General features: G+C 43.3%; 1 protein-coding gene and 1 long non-coding RNA gene across 4 annotated transcripts in view; both read right to left on the bottom strand.

Annotated features, from left to right (window-relative positions):
* KMT2A (lysine methyltransferase 2A) overlaps positions 1-13620 on the bottom strand; it is a 45370-nt gene extending 31750 nt beyond the window's left edge. For 2 of the 3 annotated variants that reach the window (XM_019512113.1, XM_019512120.1), the window contains exons 1-9: positions 13515-13620; positions 8083-10751; positions 6821-6998; positions 6191-6425; positions 4753-4817; positions 4077-4451; positions 2976-3049; positions 2356-2484; positions 1302-1415 (exon numbers count right to left, since the gene is read on the bottom strand). In XM_019512113.1, the coding sequence (XP_019367658.1) occupies positions 1302-1415; positions 2356-2484; positions 2976-3049; positions 4077-4451; positions 4753-4817; positions 6191-6425; positions 6821-6998; positions 8083-10751; positions 13515-13620 (3945 nt within the window). Of the gene's footprint in view, positions 1-1301; positions 1416-2355; positions 2485-2975; positions 3050-4076; positions 4452-4752; positions 4818-6190; positions 6426-6820; positions 6999-8082; positions 10752-13514 lie in introns of those variants that run through there. The other variant, XM_019512126.1, reaches the window with a different exon arrangement.
* A 1950-nt stretch (positions 13621-15570) lies between these two features.
* Positions 15571-21969, bottom strand: LOC109293954. The gene is made up of 2 exons (XR_002096429.1): positions 17181-21969; positions 15571-16076 (listed from the first exon to the last, which is right to left on the bottom strand). It is a non-coding gene; the product is annotated as an uncharacterized LOC109293954 (long non-coding RNA).
* Positions 21970-21980: the final 11 nt, after the last annotated feature.

Genomic DNA, 21980 nt, shown 5'->3' with positions numbered 1-21980 from the left:
GGGGGCATGGTAAGGGTTTACATTACAACATAGTGAACGGTGAAGAGAAAAAGTCAGTAGGGGTTTATTACTGGCTCTGTCACCATACAACAACTAGGGGGTCATACCAGGAAACTACTAGGTAGTAAGTTTAAAACTAACAAAAGGAAGTTCTTTTTCATACAGCAGGTAATTAGAGTGTGAAATTAATTGCCACAAGACATTGGGGCAATTAAGCCAGATTCAAAAAGGGATTGGATATATTACTTTCGGAAAGGGGCATCAGTAGTGACCGAGCATGTGAATTAAGCGTACAGCCTCCAAATCAGAATTTCCTGGACCTTAAATGGTGGAATCTGCAAGTGGGAAAGGAACAGGGGAAAAGCCCTGGTCATACCCTGTTCACTGCCTCTCAGCATCCACTCTCAGACACGGGAGTCTGGGCAAGATGGATCTACAGTGTGACCCAGTCAAGGGCAGTTATGTTTTTATGTAACTATTTTACCTTGACATGAAATAACTATGTACAAAGCATCTTATGCAAAATTTTCTGATGCCAAAGTTTAAATTAGGACCCCAAACCCATATGTGTGCATCTGATTTCAGGACCTATCAATGACATCAGAAGTCAGGCCACTTATTTCAATGCATAGAATATAGCGTCAGAGCCTAACTTTAGACAGCATTAGGTTTGGACGTTAATGGACATTTATTCTTTATGGAGAACCCAAAGAATGCTGGCTCCTTGGATGCCAAGTGAGACGCTTCCTTCCTCAGCATTTTGAGTCTGTAAACCTGGTGATGGAGGAAGTCTTCCAGAAGCTCATTCAGAGATTTCTTTAAAGCTTCTCCCAAACTTCCCCAATTTGGTTGTAACGTAAGGAACGAGGGAAGAAAGACAACTAAGTTTTCAAAGCACCCGAGTCCCATGCTCAATACCTTACGAGCCACTGAAGAAAGGGCTGAGAGCCCAAATCCCTCCTGTCAATTTTCAACACAACTCAGGTCCCTAAAGCCAGAAAATGGGTGCTTAAATCATTAAGCATGAGACTTGGTGCTTTTGAAAAACATTGCCCTTTATGTCTCAACTATCAAGTCACTTCCTTCGGAGGTACCGCCAAACTCTTTAAACAATGGCTGATTTTATGTATCGTGTGTTTGGGCACTATAGGACATAACAGGATTAGAAGAGGATGGAGTTGTAGACACTAGCGAATTCCCTGTGGTTTAAGATGACCGGAGAGACTCGCATGCACTATTGTTGGAAAAGCTCGTTGCTCGTCACATTTTAAGATCGTCAACAGCATAACCAGATACTTCACCTCCACATGTCCACTGCTGGCACACAGAAAGCAGACCACCCTAGGAGTGATAGGTACCGAGGTCAAGATGCCTAATCCACCCATCTCCCAAACGTTCTCAACTTCACAGTCCTCCTGAAAGCACAGAAGTGTACACCATGCACAACAGAGAAACCCAACATCAAGGCAAACATAGAACAAAAAACCCCACCCCAACACAATGGTTGCTAGGCAGTGTTAACTGAGCAACTTCATTTTTAGAACAGCAAAAAAGTTCATCCCTTGAACCTATTCCTTACCCAATAACTAGTCTTCTCTCACTAATTCTTGCTATTAAATTGACCCACAATAAAATGACAGATTTGTGAATTAGTAAGCAGACTTAACGAGAACATCTCATAATACGCTCATTTTCACGAGTAAATTTTTTTAAATTATGTTGATCATTCATAGTTTAATAATTATGATACGGTAGTATTTTTTATAAAAACCCAAAATCTTAGTAATAGGAGACCACATTATAGTTTTAACTATTAAAACCTGTCTTCAGGAACTGAAAGAGAAATTGGTGCATTAGTCTTGAAGATGCAGTAGGAAAAAGTGTTCATTGTATTTCAGTGACCGATATTAAAAAAGCTGCAAGATTCAATAGTTAACTTAAAACCCCAGACAAAACTCCAAGGACTGCTGTGACTTAGGTAGGATTAATAAAGGTTTCAAAGTACATGGACTCAAGAGGCAGTCACAGTTTTACGTTTTTCTTGATGGAAATCGTTCCCTGAAAAGTTCATGTGTGCTTCCGTTTGTTGAGGATCAGTGTTTTGAATTACAGTACTCTCTTCATCGAATACAGAAATTGCAATTGTGAACAGAAAGTACACAAAAGGCTATTAGCAGAATGACTTTTCAGAGAGAAAAAAGGGTTCCTATACTACCTATTCATATTGTGGGATGGAGACCACTTAACCATCTCTAAGTTAAAAGCCAAGGGTATCGTTCCTGAGGGAAACCAACTGCAATGTTTGCTTACAGCCAATCACATTCACACCATTTCCTAAGACATCTGGACCATTACCTTAAAGTCCACTCTGATCCTGTGGACTCCATCTGTAAGCGGTTTTTGCTTGGAGCTGCTTCCGTTGGACAGAGTACTGAGCAAATTCAATGTGCTGCTCTCTGGCTTGCTGACTGGAGGGGGCTTTTCCTAGAAAGTCAATTTAAAAAACATTTATTCCAACACCAAATACTATCTATCTTAAAAAACAATAAATCAGGTTAAACAGAACAATGGTAATTCACATACAAAGAAAATTAGCTGATGTGATCTACAAAACACATAACTCAAAGTTGAGGCATAAAGGAGGTAAGTGAAGGAATCTGGCTCGGTAAAAAGCTTCAAATTTCTCCCTAAGGATAAGCAATGGAAAATTTGTCCTTTGTAAATGTATACGCAGATCTGGAATTTGAGTGGAAATCAGACTGCCCCCATCTTAGATTAATATTTCAGAAGCATGGAACAGAAGTAACTTCTGAATGAACTGAATTCTCAAGACAACTATTTACATGACGATCTTTCCTTAAATCATAGACAGCTCAAAAGCCAAGTCAAGGCTGCACATTTGTAACTGACAGAAGAAAGTAAGTGTCAAAGTCTTGTAATTTACTGAATATGCAGCACAAAATGCAGTACACCACCTTTTCTTTAGGTTTCTGTTTCACAGGGAAACTTGGACGGGGAGTGATTTTTTTCTGTTTGTTTTGCTCTGTGCCTAGGGAAGAAGAGAAAAATCATAAGTCAAGTTCTTGGAACTAAAAGCAACCTTTTGGAAAGAAGAGGAATAATACGCTCACGCAAATGCAGTTTTAGGCCCACACTTTACTATGGACAGCTTCCTTATTTGCAGCTGTCCACAATTCTCTCTGCCTTCAGCATCCTCCTAAACAGGGCAAACCTGCACTCCCGAAACCCACGTGACTCCCCAAAGTGCAACACATCCAACAGCAAAGCATTACCCTAAAACTGTGGTGTAAGAACCGTGCGTCTCACTTCGTAACATACACTGATTTTCTGGGGAGGAATTTTGCTCTGTCTGGCCCATTCAACTTTGTTACGTGCCACGTGGACAACAATAACAACAGTTTAACACTGTGGCAACTGCACTTTAAACTAGACAGTCCTTTGCATATACCATATTGTTCGATTATAAGTTGACTGAGCATATTTGCTGACACCACATTTTTCGGTTCAGTTTTAGGGAAAATGGCTCCTGCCCCCATCCCCTCCCCAAATAAGGTGATAAGTATACAAAATCCTTAAACTGCTGGTGCTTTTACAAACTCCTACAGGAGAGTCATACAACTAAAAAAAAGGACACAGAGGGGGAGGGAGGATGCACCAAACATACTAAAATAAAAAAAAAAAAAAACATACTGAAGTTAATTTAGTATTTTCAATGCTTGCACAAAAACATTGGCAGTATAAAAAACTCAAGATTGCTGGGGATCCCTATGACAGGGTGACCCTGCATATACATTGACTGCAATTTTTATGATTCTTTTGGAGGAAAAAAAAAATAGGCCGACTTATAAATGGAACAATACGGTACTAAGTTCTAGATCAAGAAATCTGATTTTAAAAATCAAACTTGCCATGAAATTTACTCTGGTTCACAAAGAATTTTCCAGTTTTACATTCCCTAAAAACATTCAATATTAAACAACCAGTTGCAACCTTTTACTCCAATGTCAGTTTTTAAAAGAGATGACTGGTTATTTTAATTAAATGTGTTCATTTACCTAATTCTGGCTGTGGAGTCTGCTTTTTCTTGGGCTCAGGAGGGACAGGTTTGGGCACTTCTTTCTTCAGTGGCCCTGAGCTAGGCAGCTGAGAAGAAGGGGGAACCTGCACTGGTTGGGGTGCCTGTTTGCCAGTTTTTCTGGAACCAGAAGCAGCAACCTGTTTGGACTCCGACACTGGGACAGAGGAGCCTCCCTCTTCGCTTTTCTCCTCACTGGGCTTTCGGGCAGGTTCACTGTTCTTCTTCAAGGCATTATCTTCTCTTGCGAGGACAGTGGGAGGAACTGGTTTCTGCCCGGAGTCTAACTGGTTCTTCCCAGAGTGGCTCTCTTTCTTTTCATTTGTCTTGGATTTCTTCTCTTTCTTTTTCACAGCTACAGACAAAAAGGCACCAATCAAGTCAGTCAAATGTGATTATGTGACTTCCAAGCATCCATCTTATTTTACAATCAAAAGAATGTGAGAAATGCGCTGGGCTCTCGGAACACTGATTCTGGAGTTCCTCGGCACAAAGGAAGGTTGAGCACCAGTGGGAATACATGCAGCCAGTAACATTAACACATTTAATTTTGAGTACCACAGCCAGTGTGGTCACAATGATTGGGGAATAAAAAGCTAATGATGAATTTAGCACCCAAAGTAGAATTTTCCAAAGGATAACCTGGCTGTGCCTACCTTTAGCTTGCTTCTGGAGGTATGCTTTTGAAGGCATCCATTGCAGATTCTGGCATTTCCTCATCCTGGGATAAATGGAACGTAGAGGAAAAAAGATAAAATATGGGTAAAGGGCTGGAAACACAAACTTATTGGGGCTTTTAGATGCAAAACCATTCATTTTTCCTTTAAAACTGTCTAGGGCTGAGAAGCCTTTTCACAAACTTCTGGCTCACATCATCAATTACTCAACTTGCACGTTTGCACAGAGTTTCACCAGAGATAAAGCAATTATGGTGACATCTCTGTCAGTTCCCTTTCTTGTACACTGGGATTTGGGAGACGCAGAAGTCTCCGGACACATTTGAGCGATCTGAAAAGCCATGCCAAGCTCCCTCAAATGCAAGTTTCCTGGAATTCAACAAAAGCTAGACTAAATAGCTGGTGACTGGATCTGGACTTGGTCTGCAGGACAAAGCATCTCCCTCATACGTAAATAACTTCTTTAATTATATGGAGTGGCGCAGCACAGAGTCAACAAATGTTTATTTTTTTCCACAACTTAAATGCCCAATTTTCATGCAATATTAAGTGCGCAATATCTGCTGTACACCAGAGTCACGTTTCTTTTTCCTTTACCTCTTGTAACAGACCACTGGTTTTGAAAACTTGCCCAGGGCCTGGGAAGAGCTGCTGATAGAGGGATGACTTACAGACTGCACTCTGCAGAGTGTTTTCACACAGATGCACACTAGGCAGCAATTCTCACAGCTATGCTTTATAAATAGCTTTCATATCACAACAATCTTTATTTATGCCACTTTGCTTTGCTGCTGTCTCAAACAGATTATGCAGGCTGGTAAAACCAGTCTAATGTAAAGACTAAAGAAAGAATAAAAGAGAGCTCCAAACCAGTGATATTTACGCATAAAAAGGTTTGGATAAAATGATACGAGGGATCAAGAAAAATAAAGTGATATTTGTAACTAAATTCCATGGTGTCCTTCACTACGTGCCAAATATATACTAGAAAAACACTGTATATACACATCATTTAAAAAAAATACGGAGACAAATCAAATTCTTTACAATACACCGCCGGGAAAATAATTTCCAATCTTTTCTGCCATTACTAAACTCTGTAAATGACCCAAAAAAGGAAGTGTGGATTTTTGTACCTGCGGACAGGAGAGGGAGAAGGCCCTAAAGAAAAAGATGCCCACATTTTAGGGCAAAAATACTCAATATCAGTTTGTGTTCTATCACTTGTATTTTCTTTAACCGTCTACTTCTGGAGCAACCGAGCACTAGACAGAGCTTTTCAAACTGGATTCCCTCCACAGCCTGTCTGTTCCGCTTCTGACACAGCGCGACTCTCTCCCTATCATCCCAGGGGCACGGGCACTTACTTCACACCAAAGCAGGGCTAGGCCAAGGAGCTTGTCAGATGCACACTTACTTGCAGCACTGTTTCTTTATGTTACGCCCACCAAACTTGGGTTTATCTAAGCAGTTCGTGCAGACACCACAGTCCTCTGGAACCTGGCACCCTGAACACTGTCCACACCGCCTTGAGCGCCGACCTTTCTTCACTGGAGGCTCCTGGGGTGCCTTGTTTCTGGTAACCGGCTTAATTGGTTTGATAGGTGGAGCAAGGGGCTCAGCCTCTTCCGAGCCAGCTATTGATGACTTATCTGTCATAAAAAAAAAAGTCTGATATGAATTCAGGAGCCATTAAAACCATTTCTGTTAGCTCAGGAATTATCCTTTCCAGAAAGCAGTGGCTCAACCTGCAGAGCCACATAAAAGATGAACACATTTAAGGCTCCAGTCCAGAAACTGACATTTTAAGGCACACGTTTGTAAAAGTAATAGGGGGTAGCAAGAATAGCAAAACCTCTTGCACTAGAAATTTATTTCAAGTGTTCAGTATCTGCTCAACACAGACTTTTCCCTGCTTAATTTCCAACACAGCAGAGTCATTTCTATAGCATTATACACTTACCTATATAGCAAGTAGCCACTAAATTCGGGGGGGGGGTTGCAACAACTGCAGCAGTTTTGCAAATGAAAAAAACTTTGAACTTACCATCATTCCCCATGGAAGACAGAATCTTCTCTCGTTCTTCCCACGGTAAGGCACTCAGAGTAGGCATGTCATCGGGAAATACTGCTCGCTTTCGGCCTAGTGCTACAGCTGCTCTTCTGCAAACATGTTTGATTCGCGGTCCTCGCGCTGAAGTCTCAGAAGAATCGCTCTCTTGACCCTAAATTTCAGGTGTGCGAGAACAAAGGTACTGAGACAGGCACTGCACTAGAACATGTAACAACACATTACTCACACTTCACGTAAGTCTGAATGCATGAAATTAGATGTTCAAATCAGCAGGTCTTTAAGAATTTGACACGAAGCTGGGTTTCACAGCTGCTTTTTCAGTTTCAATTGTCCAATACAGAGCAACCTAACTCAAATTAAAATGACAGTTTCTATGGCCAACTTTAATCTCTGATCACAAGAAACTGAATGTCTAAATGTTATTATTTCCTCACCTAAAATGCACTGGTACCAAAAATTTAAAGGTGGCATTGACAGATTAGGATAAAACGGGCTAATACTTTACACCAGTCTAACTGTCTTGACAGAAGGTAGAGGGACAAATCAAGCTGCTGTCCAATGGCCTTGCAGCCAGCAAGACACATGAAAATATGACTAAGTAAATAAAATTTAAATAAAAAATAAGCATTACTGCCAGAAAAAAGCATGCGAGAGAAAATACCAGGGGGAAAAAATGCAGTAAGAGCCCTTGAAAAAGGCATGGGTAACACAGAAGAGAAAAATTAGCTCCCATTTTTGTCCAATGCAATATCCCAAGGGAACTTGATCCTTTGTTATAAGACAGATCACAAGAACACGAACCTCAAAAAAAAGAGAGAAAGAAATTTCCGTAATTTTGGCAAGTCGGGAAATGGGGCACCAGAAACGCACCATGAAATAAAAAGATTTAAGTTCTGTGGTTTAGCCTTTACAAACTCAAACTATGGTAGATTAATACATCACTCAATTTTAGCCTAAGAAACCCAGCAAGGGAAGACACTGCATTGCTTCCAAAAACCATGTGCAGCTCCATCTTGAACCAACTTCAGCAGCTTTTTCTCCCCCTCAACTTCTGCCCAGAGCTTCTTATTTTCAAATTAGGTACCATCTGCTGCATTAACAGTTACTCACTTTGATATACTACATTCTTCTGTTTTAGCATCTAAATGATACTAGCAATTTCCAATTCAAGTACGCCACAAAAAGGTATTGTGAAGCCATCATGAACACAGAAGAAAAAAAAAAAAAAAAGATACCTGTGCTTTTGGCTGATCTGTCTGTTTGAGGGATTTGCTCTTCTCAATTTTGTACAGCTGGGCTTTTGCCTTTTTCAGGAGACTGGCAACCCTCTTATCAGTCATTGGAAGTTTGTCTGCTTGAGCCAACATAGAGCTGATGGAGGAAGCGGAATGTTTAACAGTGCTTGATGAAGGTGCAGAAAGGCGTACAGCTCTCTCCTTCTCCAGAGATGGAGCAGCAGAACCAAGCTCCAGATCTGTTTTTTCTAACACCCCTCTACCTCTTTTGGGTATTTTGGTTTTGACGGCTGTCGTCTCTACAAGAGCTGCAGCAGGAACATCTGCCATGGGATCTATTGCTGTAGACTTTTTCCGCCCTGCAGCTTTTTTTGCAGAAGATGATGCTACAACATCTTCACTGACAACCTTTTCTTTGGACACTCTGCCTCCAGGGAACAGAGCAGAGCTGCTCTGAATGTCTGACCCCTTTTTCCTTTTCTCTTTCCTCGACTCACGCTTATTCTCTTTTTCTCTTTCTCGGTCTCTCTCGCGGCTTTTGTCCTTCTCCATGCTTTTGTCAATGTCTTTGTCTTTGGACAGTTCCTCTGCAGCCCTGTCTTTGTTTCTCCCTCTCTCTGTCTGGTGACTTGATGTGAACCAGGGAAAGAGAGGAGCAGGACTACCGGATGAGAAAGGCTCTGCTGGAGTGCTAGTCTGCTTCCTTGGTCTCTGGCTTCTCTCTGCTGATTCCCCAGACTGACTCAGGGAATGGGAAGAAAAAGTAAAAGTTGAATTTAAGGCACTAGTGGCAAGAGAACTAACAGACATGCTAGTTAATGAGGAAGGGACAGATGACTGCGATGTGAGCATTGTCAGGTCAGTGGTACTAAGTCTCCCACTTCTCGTCCTCATGGAATGCGAAGGAGATCTGGGCTCGGATCCAATGGGGCTAAATGCTTTTCTCCTTCGTTTCCTAGAAGACGCACTTGCTGCAGAGGTCCCTGCGCTGGTTCGGCCGACAGAGGAAGGCAAGGTCACGGACTCAAAGATTCTGGAGTGGGCCTCGCTTGGGGTGAATCTCGGAGCCCGCAACAGAGGGCTTCTTTTGTGCATATCGAATCTGGTTCCAGAGTGAAGAGAAAACAAACGCGCTGGAGCAGCAGCACCAGGTGTTGAAAAACCAGATGCAAAGCCAACATCTTCAGGAGTCAGTGGCGGGGGTCTAAAATTATCGAATATTGGTTTACGGATGAGACCTTCTTTGGCATACTTTGCTGAAGAAAAGTACTGTGGTTCTGGCCTAGAATGCTTTAGAGAGGTCCACCTGAACGTTGGTTCTCGCAAAATTGACTTGCGTTTTTCTTGCATGGGTGCAGCAGAAGCGGGAAGGAAGGGCGAAGCCAGCGGTATTGTTGGAGGCATGATCCAGGGTGTGTGGTCTGCGATGCTGGAAGCTGGCTGGAGCGGTGGCGGAGGAGTGAGCAAAGGCGGGGGAGGAGAGGAGGAGGACTGTTGCTGGGACACGCCTGGCAAGGCTGACAACTTTTTAGCCGCCCTCTGGCCGAAACTTCTTTCCGAGATCGAAAACCTCCTGTTTCTCCTGTCGGCGCCATCATTTTCTGGGGACTGAGAAATAGGCAAAGAGGCATGAACTTCTGGAGTATTGCTCCGCTCTTCAGAAGGCGTCTGCATCTCCTCAGATGCCTGCGAGTCTGTGGACGTGTCGACACTAGGGCTACTTGATCGTGAACTATCTGAAGAGATCTGAGATGAGTGCTGAGAAGCAGCGCTTGATTTTTCACTGGACCCACAGGATGTAGCACTAAACCTACTGTTTGGTGTGGACTCTAGTCTAGCTATTTTGATAGGAGGGTCATAATCTTCATCTTCAATGAACCGCTTGGGCGTCTTTATGATCCGCGAAGAAATAGCGCTCACGACTGGCATGATAAACTGACGGATATTTTTGAGCTGGGTTCTTCCCTTTCTGCCCTGCAGTTTAGCTGCTTCTTTCTCGATCTTCTTTTGTGCCCCTTTCTTTGCTCTCTGCAAGAGCTGCTTAGCTATTGTTGCGTCTGTCCTCTTTGTGGAAGGAATAATCCTAACAGGCTTAATCCTGCGAGGACTCTGCCTAACAGCACTCTTTTCTTCTTTTGTGAGTGGTGGCGTACCATCTTTCTCTTTACGTACCCTTTGGGGTTTCTCCAGCTGCGAATTTATGACTAGCGCTGAAGCAGTCTTTAAACGTTCAGAAGATGGTGGCCTTCCTCTCCTGCGAACAATCTGAACCCCCTTCCTCCCAATCTGAAGTTTCCCTCCAGTCTTAAATTTAGATTTCAGTGGGGAGAGTTTACCAGTTCTTAATTTCTTGATTTTTGCAGCTTGCTGAAATGTAGTGGACGGTGCCCTTTTTATTTTCTTCAGGCTCTCTTTTTCTTCTTTGCTCCCCTTCTGAGCATCTGATGCATCCTTCACTTGTGATACTTTGAACTTCACACTGCTGAGTGTTGGAGGCCTGCCTCGTCTCTTTTCCCCACCTTTCAATTCTTTCTTCTTTATTTTTTCCATGGATAGAGTTTCAGACTTGCTTGGAGGAGAACACACTGACGAGGAGTCTGAGAGAGCAGCCGAACTTCGATCAGAACTGCTCCTGGGTCTCCCACGAGGTTTTCGTGGACTAGACTTAACTGAGGAGGAAAGAGAGAACGTAGAGTGCACACTCAGCTTTTCTGTACACCGGTATCGCGCTACCCAAGTCATATCAGAACTTACGCAACACAAGTCACATGAAACAGGCTGTCAAACATTTTCAATCCAACTGCTATTGATACAACTGTCACGAAAACTTGTACATGAAAGAAATCCTTTAAAATTCTTCTATAGCAAGGATCTAGTCACATTTCAAGAAAAGTTCAAATACTTTTCAATCAAAAGGACCCATTTTAAAAACAATATCAACATTTAAGAAGGCAACAGCAAATAACAAAGATTAATTTTTGAAACACCATCTGCAAAGAATGGAAAAACTTCAAAAAAAAAAATACAGTTTTTCTAAAATATTTTTCTACACATTACTAAGAATTGCATGCGGAGAAAAGTAGACTTGAGAGAGATTTTTACTGTCCTAAGATTTTTTTCTTGCCTTGATTTTGGAATCAACGCACTCTCTCTGGCCGCACTTAAAGTAGGCGCCGGGCAGATGTCATGCACCTTTAGCTCAATCTGCTACCCGCCAACCCTGCTGCTCTAGTTCTGGGTCTCCACACAACTGCCAAAGCACTTCACCCTTGCCCTCAAACACCCGTATAATTCTGGGACAAAGTTTCTTCGTAGCAGTTACTGCTCATTGGTCAAACTGTACAGAGTATTGCAAAGGGGATATTTATCCACTGGAATCTAGGTTAACACCACCAAAATGGTGATCTGACCTAGACTACCAGAGGTGAAAGGTCAATAATCTCTCACAAAATGGAAGGTGGAGCTGTTTGGTTTACCAAACATTCAACCGTTTCGTATCAAGAAGCTACTACTAGCTGGAATCGAAGACCGACTAGAACAGAGTTTACTGAAAGCGGTTAGGCAGTGCTGAGAGCATCTCCGAAGGACTTCTTTATGAAATTAAGTGCCACTTTTGTGTCAGTATATTCTGACAACTGAATGTCTTCCCTAGCATGAGATTTGCACCCATGTCTGTAGCTACTTATGCCTAATATGGTTAAACACAGCCCTGAAACTACATCATTAACATCAAGATAATCTCCTCACTGAAATGCTGGTCTCATACTTCAGTGTCTCATCCCCTACTAGTATTACTCACTTTCGCACACATCTCCTTTGCTTCATAACAGATCAGACATAGTCTGTCCGAGAGCCTGCCTTAAATCACTGCCAACTTGAATCAGGAGATGGGATATGGATTTAGTGTTATTGTTCCACAAGTAAAATTGGGAATTTAGAAAACCCAAAAACCAACCCCCCCAAGCAAACAACAACAACCTACAGTGAAGTCATTACCCTACACTTGTGAACAGAAAACAAATACAGGATTTCTAAGCTTCATGATGGACTTAAACCTGACTAACTGTCATGGCTTTTCTCGTTTTAAGAGCCATCTCATGCACAAAAGAAAAAAAGTCAGACTTGTTCCAAACATCCCCCTAAGGGAAGAGGAAGGATTCTGCACTCCTTTTCCAAACCCCAAAACATCTTCAAATTATTTAGAAATAAGCTAAAAACCTCCGGGTAGTAGGTTATTAGGAAAAAAACCAACCAAACAAAAAAGCAATCATGGGCTTTAAATCTACCACGAAGCCTTGTATAAAGATCAACTCTGCATGCATGCTGAATAGTATTATTTCAAGGTCATTCTCTCCATAAAAGTGGTGGAAGAGACCAGAAAAGTTCAAACCTTTTTATTGGAACTGCTGCTATGTACCACTGAATACCAACAGCAGTTTGTAGGTTAGTAATAAGAGTTATAACAAGGATTATCTAGCTGCTGAGATCTTGCAGAGTAAAACCAATGGGAGAAAGGAAGCAATGTGCATCAGGTGGTATAGGGAGTACTACAGTATCAGGCAATAGCATAATTTCATAGGATTCCTTTCTTCCCCTCCCTTCCACCGCAATCCCACACACCGAGCACGTGAACAAACTGAAATGGAAGCAGAATGGGAACGTTTTTCCTTTGCAAACATAATATTCTTCAGAATAAGTGGATAGTTGCCCCTTTTTTCCTTCAAAATAGAAAAAAAAGAGTGAAAGCTGTCCAAATTCAAATCCTTTGGAGGTTTTTCTTGGGAAAAATGTTAACAGTCCAAGATCAACCATTGGAATTTAATAATCTTTTTGAAATCTTAACCACTGTATTTCAGAAGTCAAAGTAAAAAATACCATGCTACATCTTAGAAAGTTAACAAGTTTAAATTTTAATTTGTCCATTTTAGTCAGCTCTCTCACATTTGGCCATGACATTTAGCAACGTACAATTATAGATAGTGATCTATAACAACAACAACAACAACAACAACAACAACAACTGATTAAAAGCGCCCCTCATTAACTGTAGCAGAATGACAGGCTCCAAAGCTACCACGGAAAATCTAGAGGATGTCAGTGAGGTAGTTATATTAAAATCCTCTGGTATTCCCCATGTATATTATGAAGAGATACCTTCATAAGCACAACACGCTGCTTGTGAAATGTGGGACTCTGCCAAGGGGCAGCTCTTCAAAAAAAACGCTGTGGAAGAGAGGTCTACAAAGCACAACCCCTCACGAACAAACCTTCTGTAAGCAGACTACTCGGAGCAGAACACGCTCAGTTATTTTGCAGTAAGACCTCATAATATACATTATTATTATTAGAAAAAACTTTTGCAACGTAAATAGTGGGAGGCATCAAAACACCATTACACGTAAGCAACAGACAGTCGCGTAACCCGAACGTACCCGTGGGGGACTTGGTGGGACTTCGTACTTTGACTTCTTCATCTGAGCCAAAACCTAGGAACTGCTCATCCTGGAATGAAAAAGGGATTTTAGCATTCAATGACATGAATAATAATGTTTCAATATTTAACTAGGCAAAAAAAAAAAAAAAAAATACTAAAAGGTTCCACTGAAGTAGAAGAAACATCTCTTTATAGCAACAGGTGTTCCTTCAGCAAACAGTCGCTAAATAGATAGATAAATAAATAAATAAACAAATAACTACTACCATCTAGCCATGGGGTTACAGCCAAAGAATGTTTAGAGACGTTCAGACAAAAACACCACTTGCAGATGACAATATACCTCAAGTACATGGATTCTCTTTTTACTTCCAAATACCAAGACAGACCTAAGCCAAACGATGCTTCGCAAAATACCCTAAACGCCTTGTCCACACAGGAAAGCATTCAAAATATATATTTATTTTTCCACTACATTGGAAAAACTATAGCAGTGTGCCCACACAGTTTTTTATGAAAACTGTGCTATATCCCTTGCAAATCCCTGAGTTCATATAGCTTTCTAACTTTTTAAAATAACCTCACAGTACTCTGGGAAGATATCCACAGCACAATTTTCCACGATAAGGCTCTACTCATCCTGGCACTTAGGCCACAGTGAGTTGCGGGATGTCTAACAAACTGCAGGGATTCTGGGACAGGCTCAGAATAAACTCCCAGGATTCCTTTCCTTGCATCTCATACTTCAGCTTTTTAAAGCAAGCACCGGTTTTAAACCACTGTCTGACAGCACAGAACACATGCTTCCAAGTGCAGTAATCCTGACAATCGCTGATATGAAGAGTCCATTCTATCAAGCGTATTGGCAGCCGAATGGCTTTGCATGGGTTGGAAAACAGGTACAGTAACAAAGCTACAGTAGGATAAAATGAAGACGTTGATGCTGCTGCTGGACAGTCTTCTGAAGCAGCTTCTCTTGAAACGATGCTTCTGAGCTCAGCCAGCTAGTAGACGGGTACAACACAGCTGGGGTCCAAAACTAGGATGATCGATGACAGCAACAGAACCTCAGGATGTGGAAGAGAACTTCTCTAGAAGTGTCCACACAGCTCCCCCCAAAAAAGCAATGCAGCAGCTGCCCTCAGTGCAGAGGAGTATGTGGACATCACCATCTGGGAGCATGTCCCCCAAGTCCACTACCAGCCTACAGCTGACTGGTTTGTTGGTAGTAGATCAACTGAGAGACAGATGTCATGCAGGAGAGTACTTCTGTTGAGGAGGAGGAGGAGACCTTTGGCCATGACATTTAGCAATGTACAAGTGGCTACTGATGGGTTAATGCAGTGGCTACTGCATAGCGGGGGTCCCCAAAATGACAGGGGCAGCCGATAGGACCCATGCCACATGCCTATTCTCTGCCTAGACACCAAGTCTCCATGCTCATCAACAGAAAGGTGTATTTTCTCTCCAGTGCTGCAGGACTCAATCGATCACCATGGGAGACTTGTTAGCACTGGGCTAAAAACATCATGAAAGGCTATAATGCCATGATCTTTAAAAAGTCTGGTCTTATAGAACACAGGGAATTTGAACTCCCAAGACCCTCAGGGAAACGGATGGTGTTGCGATTCCACTTTCGTTCTGGGATATCTGGTTTCCGCCAAGCAGCTATAGAACGACAGTGAGGAGCACAACTGGAAAACTGAGAGGAAGATGGAGACATCTCTGAAAAGGCAAAATGCTTTTAAACAGCCTGCCTGCTGGGGCACGTAGATTTTGCTTTCTTATGCACAAAATCTGGACTAGCAACGGGTAAGAGGTAAAGGTGCAAAAACAACAACTATCTGTATGGCCCGAGTAGCCAGCAAGGGCCGTCTCCAGCTGGTCGTGAACTGGTGTCTGGAATATGCCATGCTTCTACTTTCAGGCCAAGACGTAATGCTGCAAAAGGAAAGTGCTGTAACCAAGCAAATTAATGCAATGCTCTCATGTCAGGATCCCATTAGAAACTGTTACAGGCAACTGTTTCTCAAAGCAATTGCTTCAGTCAAGTCCTACGCAGAAGTCTTTACTGATATAATAATGCACATTTAAAAATCAACAAAACAAAACATGCCAAAAAGGACAGAGCGTTCACATATTTATTGAAGGACTTGGAAAAACAAGTGGAAGTCGTCTTTGTCTTGGATGGAAACCGCACAAACAGGACGTGCCTTTTGGATAAATGAAAGTTAACTCCCAGTATCCTGTGTTATCCACAGGATTTAGGACTAGGCTAGACTGGGCAGTTGAGTGTGAACAGTGTTATTACATTATCCAGGAGCACTGCTCAACCCCTGCCCCGGGTCTAAGGTTCCTTCCTACATATCCTCTGTATCCATATGCTTCTTTGAGAGCCTCTCCAACTTCTACTTTCTTCTGCCTTGGGAGCTTTCTGTTACGATGCCATCCCAAGGGCCAGTGAAAGTGTCCTCCTCTGTCATCTCACTTCTCCCAAGGTTTGCCAGGCCTCCGAGAGCTGATATGCCCTGGGTCCGTGCAGGCTACGGAACGTCGGTTGCTAAGGGAACAAAGAAATAGAATAGAAATTATTTTCCTAATAAAAAGGTCCCCATGCTTATGGTGATAAAGCGTTGCTTTGTCACTATTCTGTAAGCTGGTCCCATCTATTCTTCCTAGTCTGGAGTGTGCAGGGAGATGTCAAAACACTTCACCTTCCTTTTATCCCGTCCCTGTGCCCAAGCTGGGAGCAATACAAATGCAGTAAACAGCTCCAACATCACCCCCGGATGGAGCAGCATTAATCCTGCAGCAGTTGTGCTACATCTGCATCGCTCTCCATGTGAGCACACCTCAGGGCAGACCAGAACTGCTGCTCATCATGGAGCAAGAGCACCCCTCCCCCTTCTGAAATGGCTCCAAGTGCATGTTTGTTCAAACCCTCTGAAGTAACTGGTTTGAACCCAAAAACATCACGTGCTTTGGAGGCTTTAGCAGTGTTGCAGTGATGCGGCAGCCATAATGGTCCACAAATGATCCAAGAACCAAGCATCTTTGTGGCTGATATCTTTTACTGGACCAACTGCGTGGCTGGATCATTAGACAAGCTCTCAGATACAAGAGTGACTTCCATTCAAAAGCTTGTCTAACATTGTCCCAACTGTGCAGCTGGTCCAATGAAAGAATCACCCACAAAGATCCTTGTAAGCCTACCCATTGTGAAATGCCTGAAGTAGACTGTCAAAGTCAGGCAGCAGAGACAACAAAGGTAGCTTAAAAGCTGAGAGCATGAAGTAAACTACTTCTTACTGCTGCTCCTTCTGAATTTGTCACTGCGATAAACATCTTCTGCACAAAACATCTGAGGTTTTGGCTTCCACAGCACTGCCAACCTGAGAAGTGGGTAAAGGAGGTGAGCAGTCATCCAGGAGCAGGAGGGATAATTAAGCATGACAGGCAGGACAGGGATGGCACTTTGGATATTTCAGGAAAATAAGCTTTGTCTCCAACCTGGATGCCTTTGGAAGACTGGCTTTGGAGATGGCCAGGGAGAGAGAAGTCCACAGACACTGTCAGCCTAAGCTGTTGTAGGTAGGGCTGTGTCCCACCAAAGTCTTTAAAACCTCCCCATACAATTGTATTGTAATACAGCACAAATACTTACTATGCAGCCCCCGCATCAGTTTGAAGCTAGATCTCAGGTCAGGGGTTGGGGTGCCATCTCCAACAATTAGGTCTGTGGCTCAGGGCTGGACATGCTGGTATCTTGACTCTTCAGGAGAACCTCTTCCTGGTCACGGTTCCTTCCACAGTCAGTTCCAAACTCTCTAGGATCCCAAGGAGGTTTACTGGTGCCCTCAGTGACAGAGTCTGGTCCAGCTGCTCACAGCATGGACAGGTAACTGGGGGGGAGGGGAGGGGGGTCTGTTTCTGGAGATGTGTCAGAACAGCTTGGTTGTGATGTGGCACTTGGCCGTCTCCCGAATACTCTGACTCTCCTGGATTTGCTCTGCCAGTGGCTCTGGCAGACTAGTAACTACAGCCCAGATGGGACTGGATATATGCTCTTCCAAACTGCAATGCAGTAAAGGGTCATTTGCCAGGATCACACACAGCTGCTCTAATCAGTATGTAACCCCAGGTACGTGAATCCACGTGTGCTGAAATCACAGATAAATATGAACCGAAACCTCACTTGCATGTCTGGGCACACAGCAGTTTTAGCCACACAAAAGTTTAACTAGGGATAGAAGGAACAACTTCCCTGTGTAGACAAGGCCTATGCAAGCATGCCCTATTTCCAGGCCAGACTAAGAAGTATTACATCAGAACAGTGCTACTATACTTCAGCTTTTCTGCTACACCCATTTCATGGCTAACATGTCACGTTCCCTCGTATTATCGCAGCTCCGAAGGTCGATTTCAGGAATGCTCATTTTTGGGTATCGTCGAGTGCCCGCAGCTTGTAAACGCACACAACTCTGACCCAAACCTCTCCGAGTTAGGGAGGTCATGCAACCACCTCCTCTGAAGATGGATGTTTACCATCTGCTCTGCACTGCATGAATGGCAAACACCGATCCACAGGAACACAGCAAGTACCATCCAGTACTGAACCCTGCTTACCCGCAGGGAACTACGCTGGAAAAACAGCAGAAAGCCATCTTCAGTTTTACCCACCAAGACTCTAAGCCCATTCCAATCACGTTTCAGGCTAGGGCTTAAAACAAGTGACACGGTTTGTACTTATGGATGACCTCTCCTTGTGCTACATTATATCTACCTAACTACCCTAGACTAACTAGAGTAGCTAAGGTGCAAATCTGCCCTGCCTTCCTCTTATCCACAGCCAGGGGAGGCTGCTTATTATACTACTAGATCCAAGGATCAACTGACACTTTTGAATTGAACTTGAAGCAGCATTAGGGGTCAATGGGAAAGTACTTGATCCTCCTACAGGTCAGCCTTGAAGGATGAACACTGACAACTTGCTCTCCCTAAACAAAATGCTCAACTGTGTGTTTTCAGGCCTCTTCATTATAAACTGCCTTATTCAATGTGGACATTAAGCCATTTTGGAAAAAAATCATGGGACAACATTGACTTAAATGTCAATACATAAGCAATACCAGTTTCTCTACCTTCAAACCCAAACAGATCTGTTGCCCCAGGAGCCTGCTGAAGATCAGTAAGCTGCTGGCAGACAGCCGGCCAGAACTAAGCAAGCCAGAACCAGGAAGAAAAATGTTTGGAAGAGACACCTTCCACCAGCTCTGCAACAGCCCTTACGTGAGCCTGCCTGCAAATGGGCAGATCAATCCATGGCCCACAGCCCTTAGCTCGGCACTGGTTCTAGCCATTGATAAGCTACTGCGTGTCAAAATCACCTATAATTTGCGACTGCCAAAAAACCCCCAAAAACCCATTTTAGATGATTGCCCTGGTAAGGACAACCTATTTCCTTGCAACATCCAAGCTGGATTACTGGAACTCAGTCAAAAGCAATTCCTCAAAAAGTTGTCAGCTAGCTCCAAATACATGCCTCATGCCCATATACATGACACTCAAGCAACATCAGCCGCTGCTCTGCTCACGTGGGTTCATCATAAAGCGCCGCATCAATGAGGAGACAGCTGTCCTCATTTGTAAAGGTCCTAAAAAGGCACCAGACCAAGTTATTTATTTATTTTTAAACCTACTCTTACTAAGGGACCAACTCTTCAATCAACCGAAGCTTCAAATAAAACAAACCAACCATCTCAAGGGTCACACGACTGACCACAACAACAGAACTTTCTCCACAACTGACCCCAAACTACAAAACTCTTCCAAAGGTCAAGAAAATAAAGTGTTCAAAAGAATGGGCCACAGATCTCACTGCCTTCAGGATACCTCTTTAAATGGCTGTTTCCATAACTGCAGCAGGAAAGAAGGCGAACTCTTGTCTATACCTAGACAAAGGGAAAGGGGCTGCAACTGGCTCACAACCGAGTCAGTGTTGGGCCGGACGACAGTGGAGGAACGCCCTGGTTCAGCAGAGAAGGCTGCCGATTCAGCAGGTGGCAGTTATGGGAAAGTCAGTAGCAAACCCTTGCTCTTATAGGACATTGGGCTTCTGTTAAGGCAGACTTTTCAGGTAAAGTGCAAAACAAGCCTTACTCACCTGTTGTTGTACGAGATTTCACAACATACTTTAAGAGCTGCTTGTTAAATACTCGAGTCCTGCCCAAATTTCACCTTTGCCAGATGAGGGAGACCATAACTGCTCAAGTAGCCCGCAGCTTATGCGAGCTCACGGTTCTCTGAAGAACGTCGGTCACAAGGCGCCAGCCACATTGCCCTGCCTATTGCCCAACTTCAGACTAACGCGGTTCTCTACCTCCCAATAACGGGGAGGGGGAACACAACCTCTGACACTGCCAACGCGTTACTGTTCAACTTGTCGCCTTGCTAGGCAAGCCCAGGGGAATCAAAACAACAGAACAGATTTCTCCCCCCTAACCACAGGAGGCTGTTTAAAACCATACAGACCTTCGCGCCTGTGCCTTGTATGAAGGAAAGACTTCCTAATCCTTACTTCTTGCAGGGTCAGCAACAAAGCCTGTTGCAGTCAGCGGAGTGGAGAATGTGTCACGTGTGTCCACCCTTAAAGACAAGGGAACCATTCCAAAGTGTCACTGCCTGGGAAGTAACCCGCGTCACAACCGGCCATTCCCAAACCCCACAGATTGGGAACCAGTTCACACCTGTGCAGAAAGTGCTGCTGCTCCAACACCAGCACGTGGAAGTGAGCATCCAGCCCGCTAGACCGCATAGAGGGCGACTGGGTGGGGAGAGAGGAGGAAGGGAAGGAGTGCTTGCACCCATGCTTTGGGGTCCCAGAGGGTGGGTGACCTGCAGCTGGGGAAGTTCTCACTGTTCTGCTGTCCCTTTTCTCCTAAACATGAGGTCAGTAAACTTCAGAGGCTTGCAGTTGACCAAAAAATGCACGGTGCTTGCCTGACTTCAGTGGGGAGGCAGAGGCAGGTGAAGGGTTGCTTAGACATGCACTTTTGGGTTCCCAGGGGCTGGGGAGATGAGGAGGGGGTGCAGTCAAGTAGGGAGTGAGGACACAGCTGTTTTTTAGAAAGAGGCTTTTATTGAACAAATGGAATAAGGGAGCAGCAGTCCTCCTTGGCTCTTAGCTCAGAAGCTGCGTGTTAGCTGTTTGGGACTGGATGGCTAGTCTGGCCAAAGCTTCCTGCTGCTGAACGCACAGTCCACATGCATACGCTATGCACGCAGCAGTCCATGTACCTGAGAGTTATCCAAGCTATGGGTGGCTTGGTTACATTTGACTCAAGTTAAACAAGCATGAGGCCTAGGCATTTTCATTTACCCCCCACCCCCACAACAAGAGCAAAGTCTTGTGTCATCACTTAAGTCAAGGAGCTTAGGCTATGGGTGCTAAGAGCCCTATGTGTTATAAGCTAGCATGTGGCCTGGATGGGGACTGTCCCCCAGGAATACTTTTAGCAGTTCTTCAGGATTACAACTAGTCACTCTAGAATGGTCCTTGTCTGTCAAAGCCTTCTGTAAAAAAAAAAATAAAAATAAGTGAATAAGCTTCTAAAGCTACTCTTAGTCTCCATTTTAAAAAGTTACCACTAAGCAAAACAAACAAACAAACAAAAAAAATCCAACACCATGTATTTCACTGCTGTACAGTGCCTATACTCATCAGGAATTAATTTAAGTTGCCATGTGTACATGGTTTGTGATGGGAAAATTATCCCAACACAGCTCCACACAAAAGTTAGGCCACCCCTCCACAAGGAATTTGGAGGTTGACCCAAAAAATGTTTCTGAAATGGTGCATTTTTAACTCCTTCAGCACTTGCAACGCTGTTCAGCACCACACAGAAAGGTCTTATTAAAGGCCAGGTTAGAAAAAGAAATGAATGATCTTCATTACTGAATAACTTAACTATGCCACTTTCTAAACAAAAACCCATTCCAAGTTCCAATACAAAAATGGTTAAGTGTTGTCTCTGAATACATTATTTCTCAAACAAAGGTAATTTGTATAAACACAGAGCTGTTCCAAGAACAAAGGGAGCCACTGGTAAGTGAATATTCAAAAATAAAGGTATTCTATCCTGACTTGCAAAAAACCTGCCCTTTAGTCTTCAGGGCTCTGATGTACTGCAAGTCAGTGAATTCTATTTTCTGTGTTGTTCTCGCAGAACAGAGCAATGTATTACAAACATCTAAGTATCACCTGGGAAACATAGGGAGACATTGCTAAAGGCATGAAATGCAATGCTAGCAAGAGTTGCCAGGCTATATAAATAATGGAAATAGAGCCAGAAAGAGAGAAAACCTAACACACCTTTTATGTAGCACACACTAAAAGCTGAAGAGTTATCTTGAGCTTGGATTATACTGACTTTCACCAAATTCCTTTTTTTTTTTTTTTTTTTTT

This window comes from Gavialis gangeticus, unplaced genomic scaffold, assembly GCF_001723915.1.
Source record: "Gavialis gangeticus isolate Ggan-Ray unplaced genomic scaffold, GavGan_comp1, whole genome shotgun sequence".
Classification (NCBI taxonomy): Eukaryota; Metazoa; Chordata; order Crocodylia; family Gavialidae; genus Gavialis; species Gavialis gangeticus.
The sequence above is the reverse complement of the archived record's forward strand: the minus strand, read 5'-3'. Positions and strand labels throughout refer to the sequence as shown.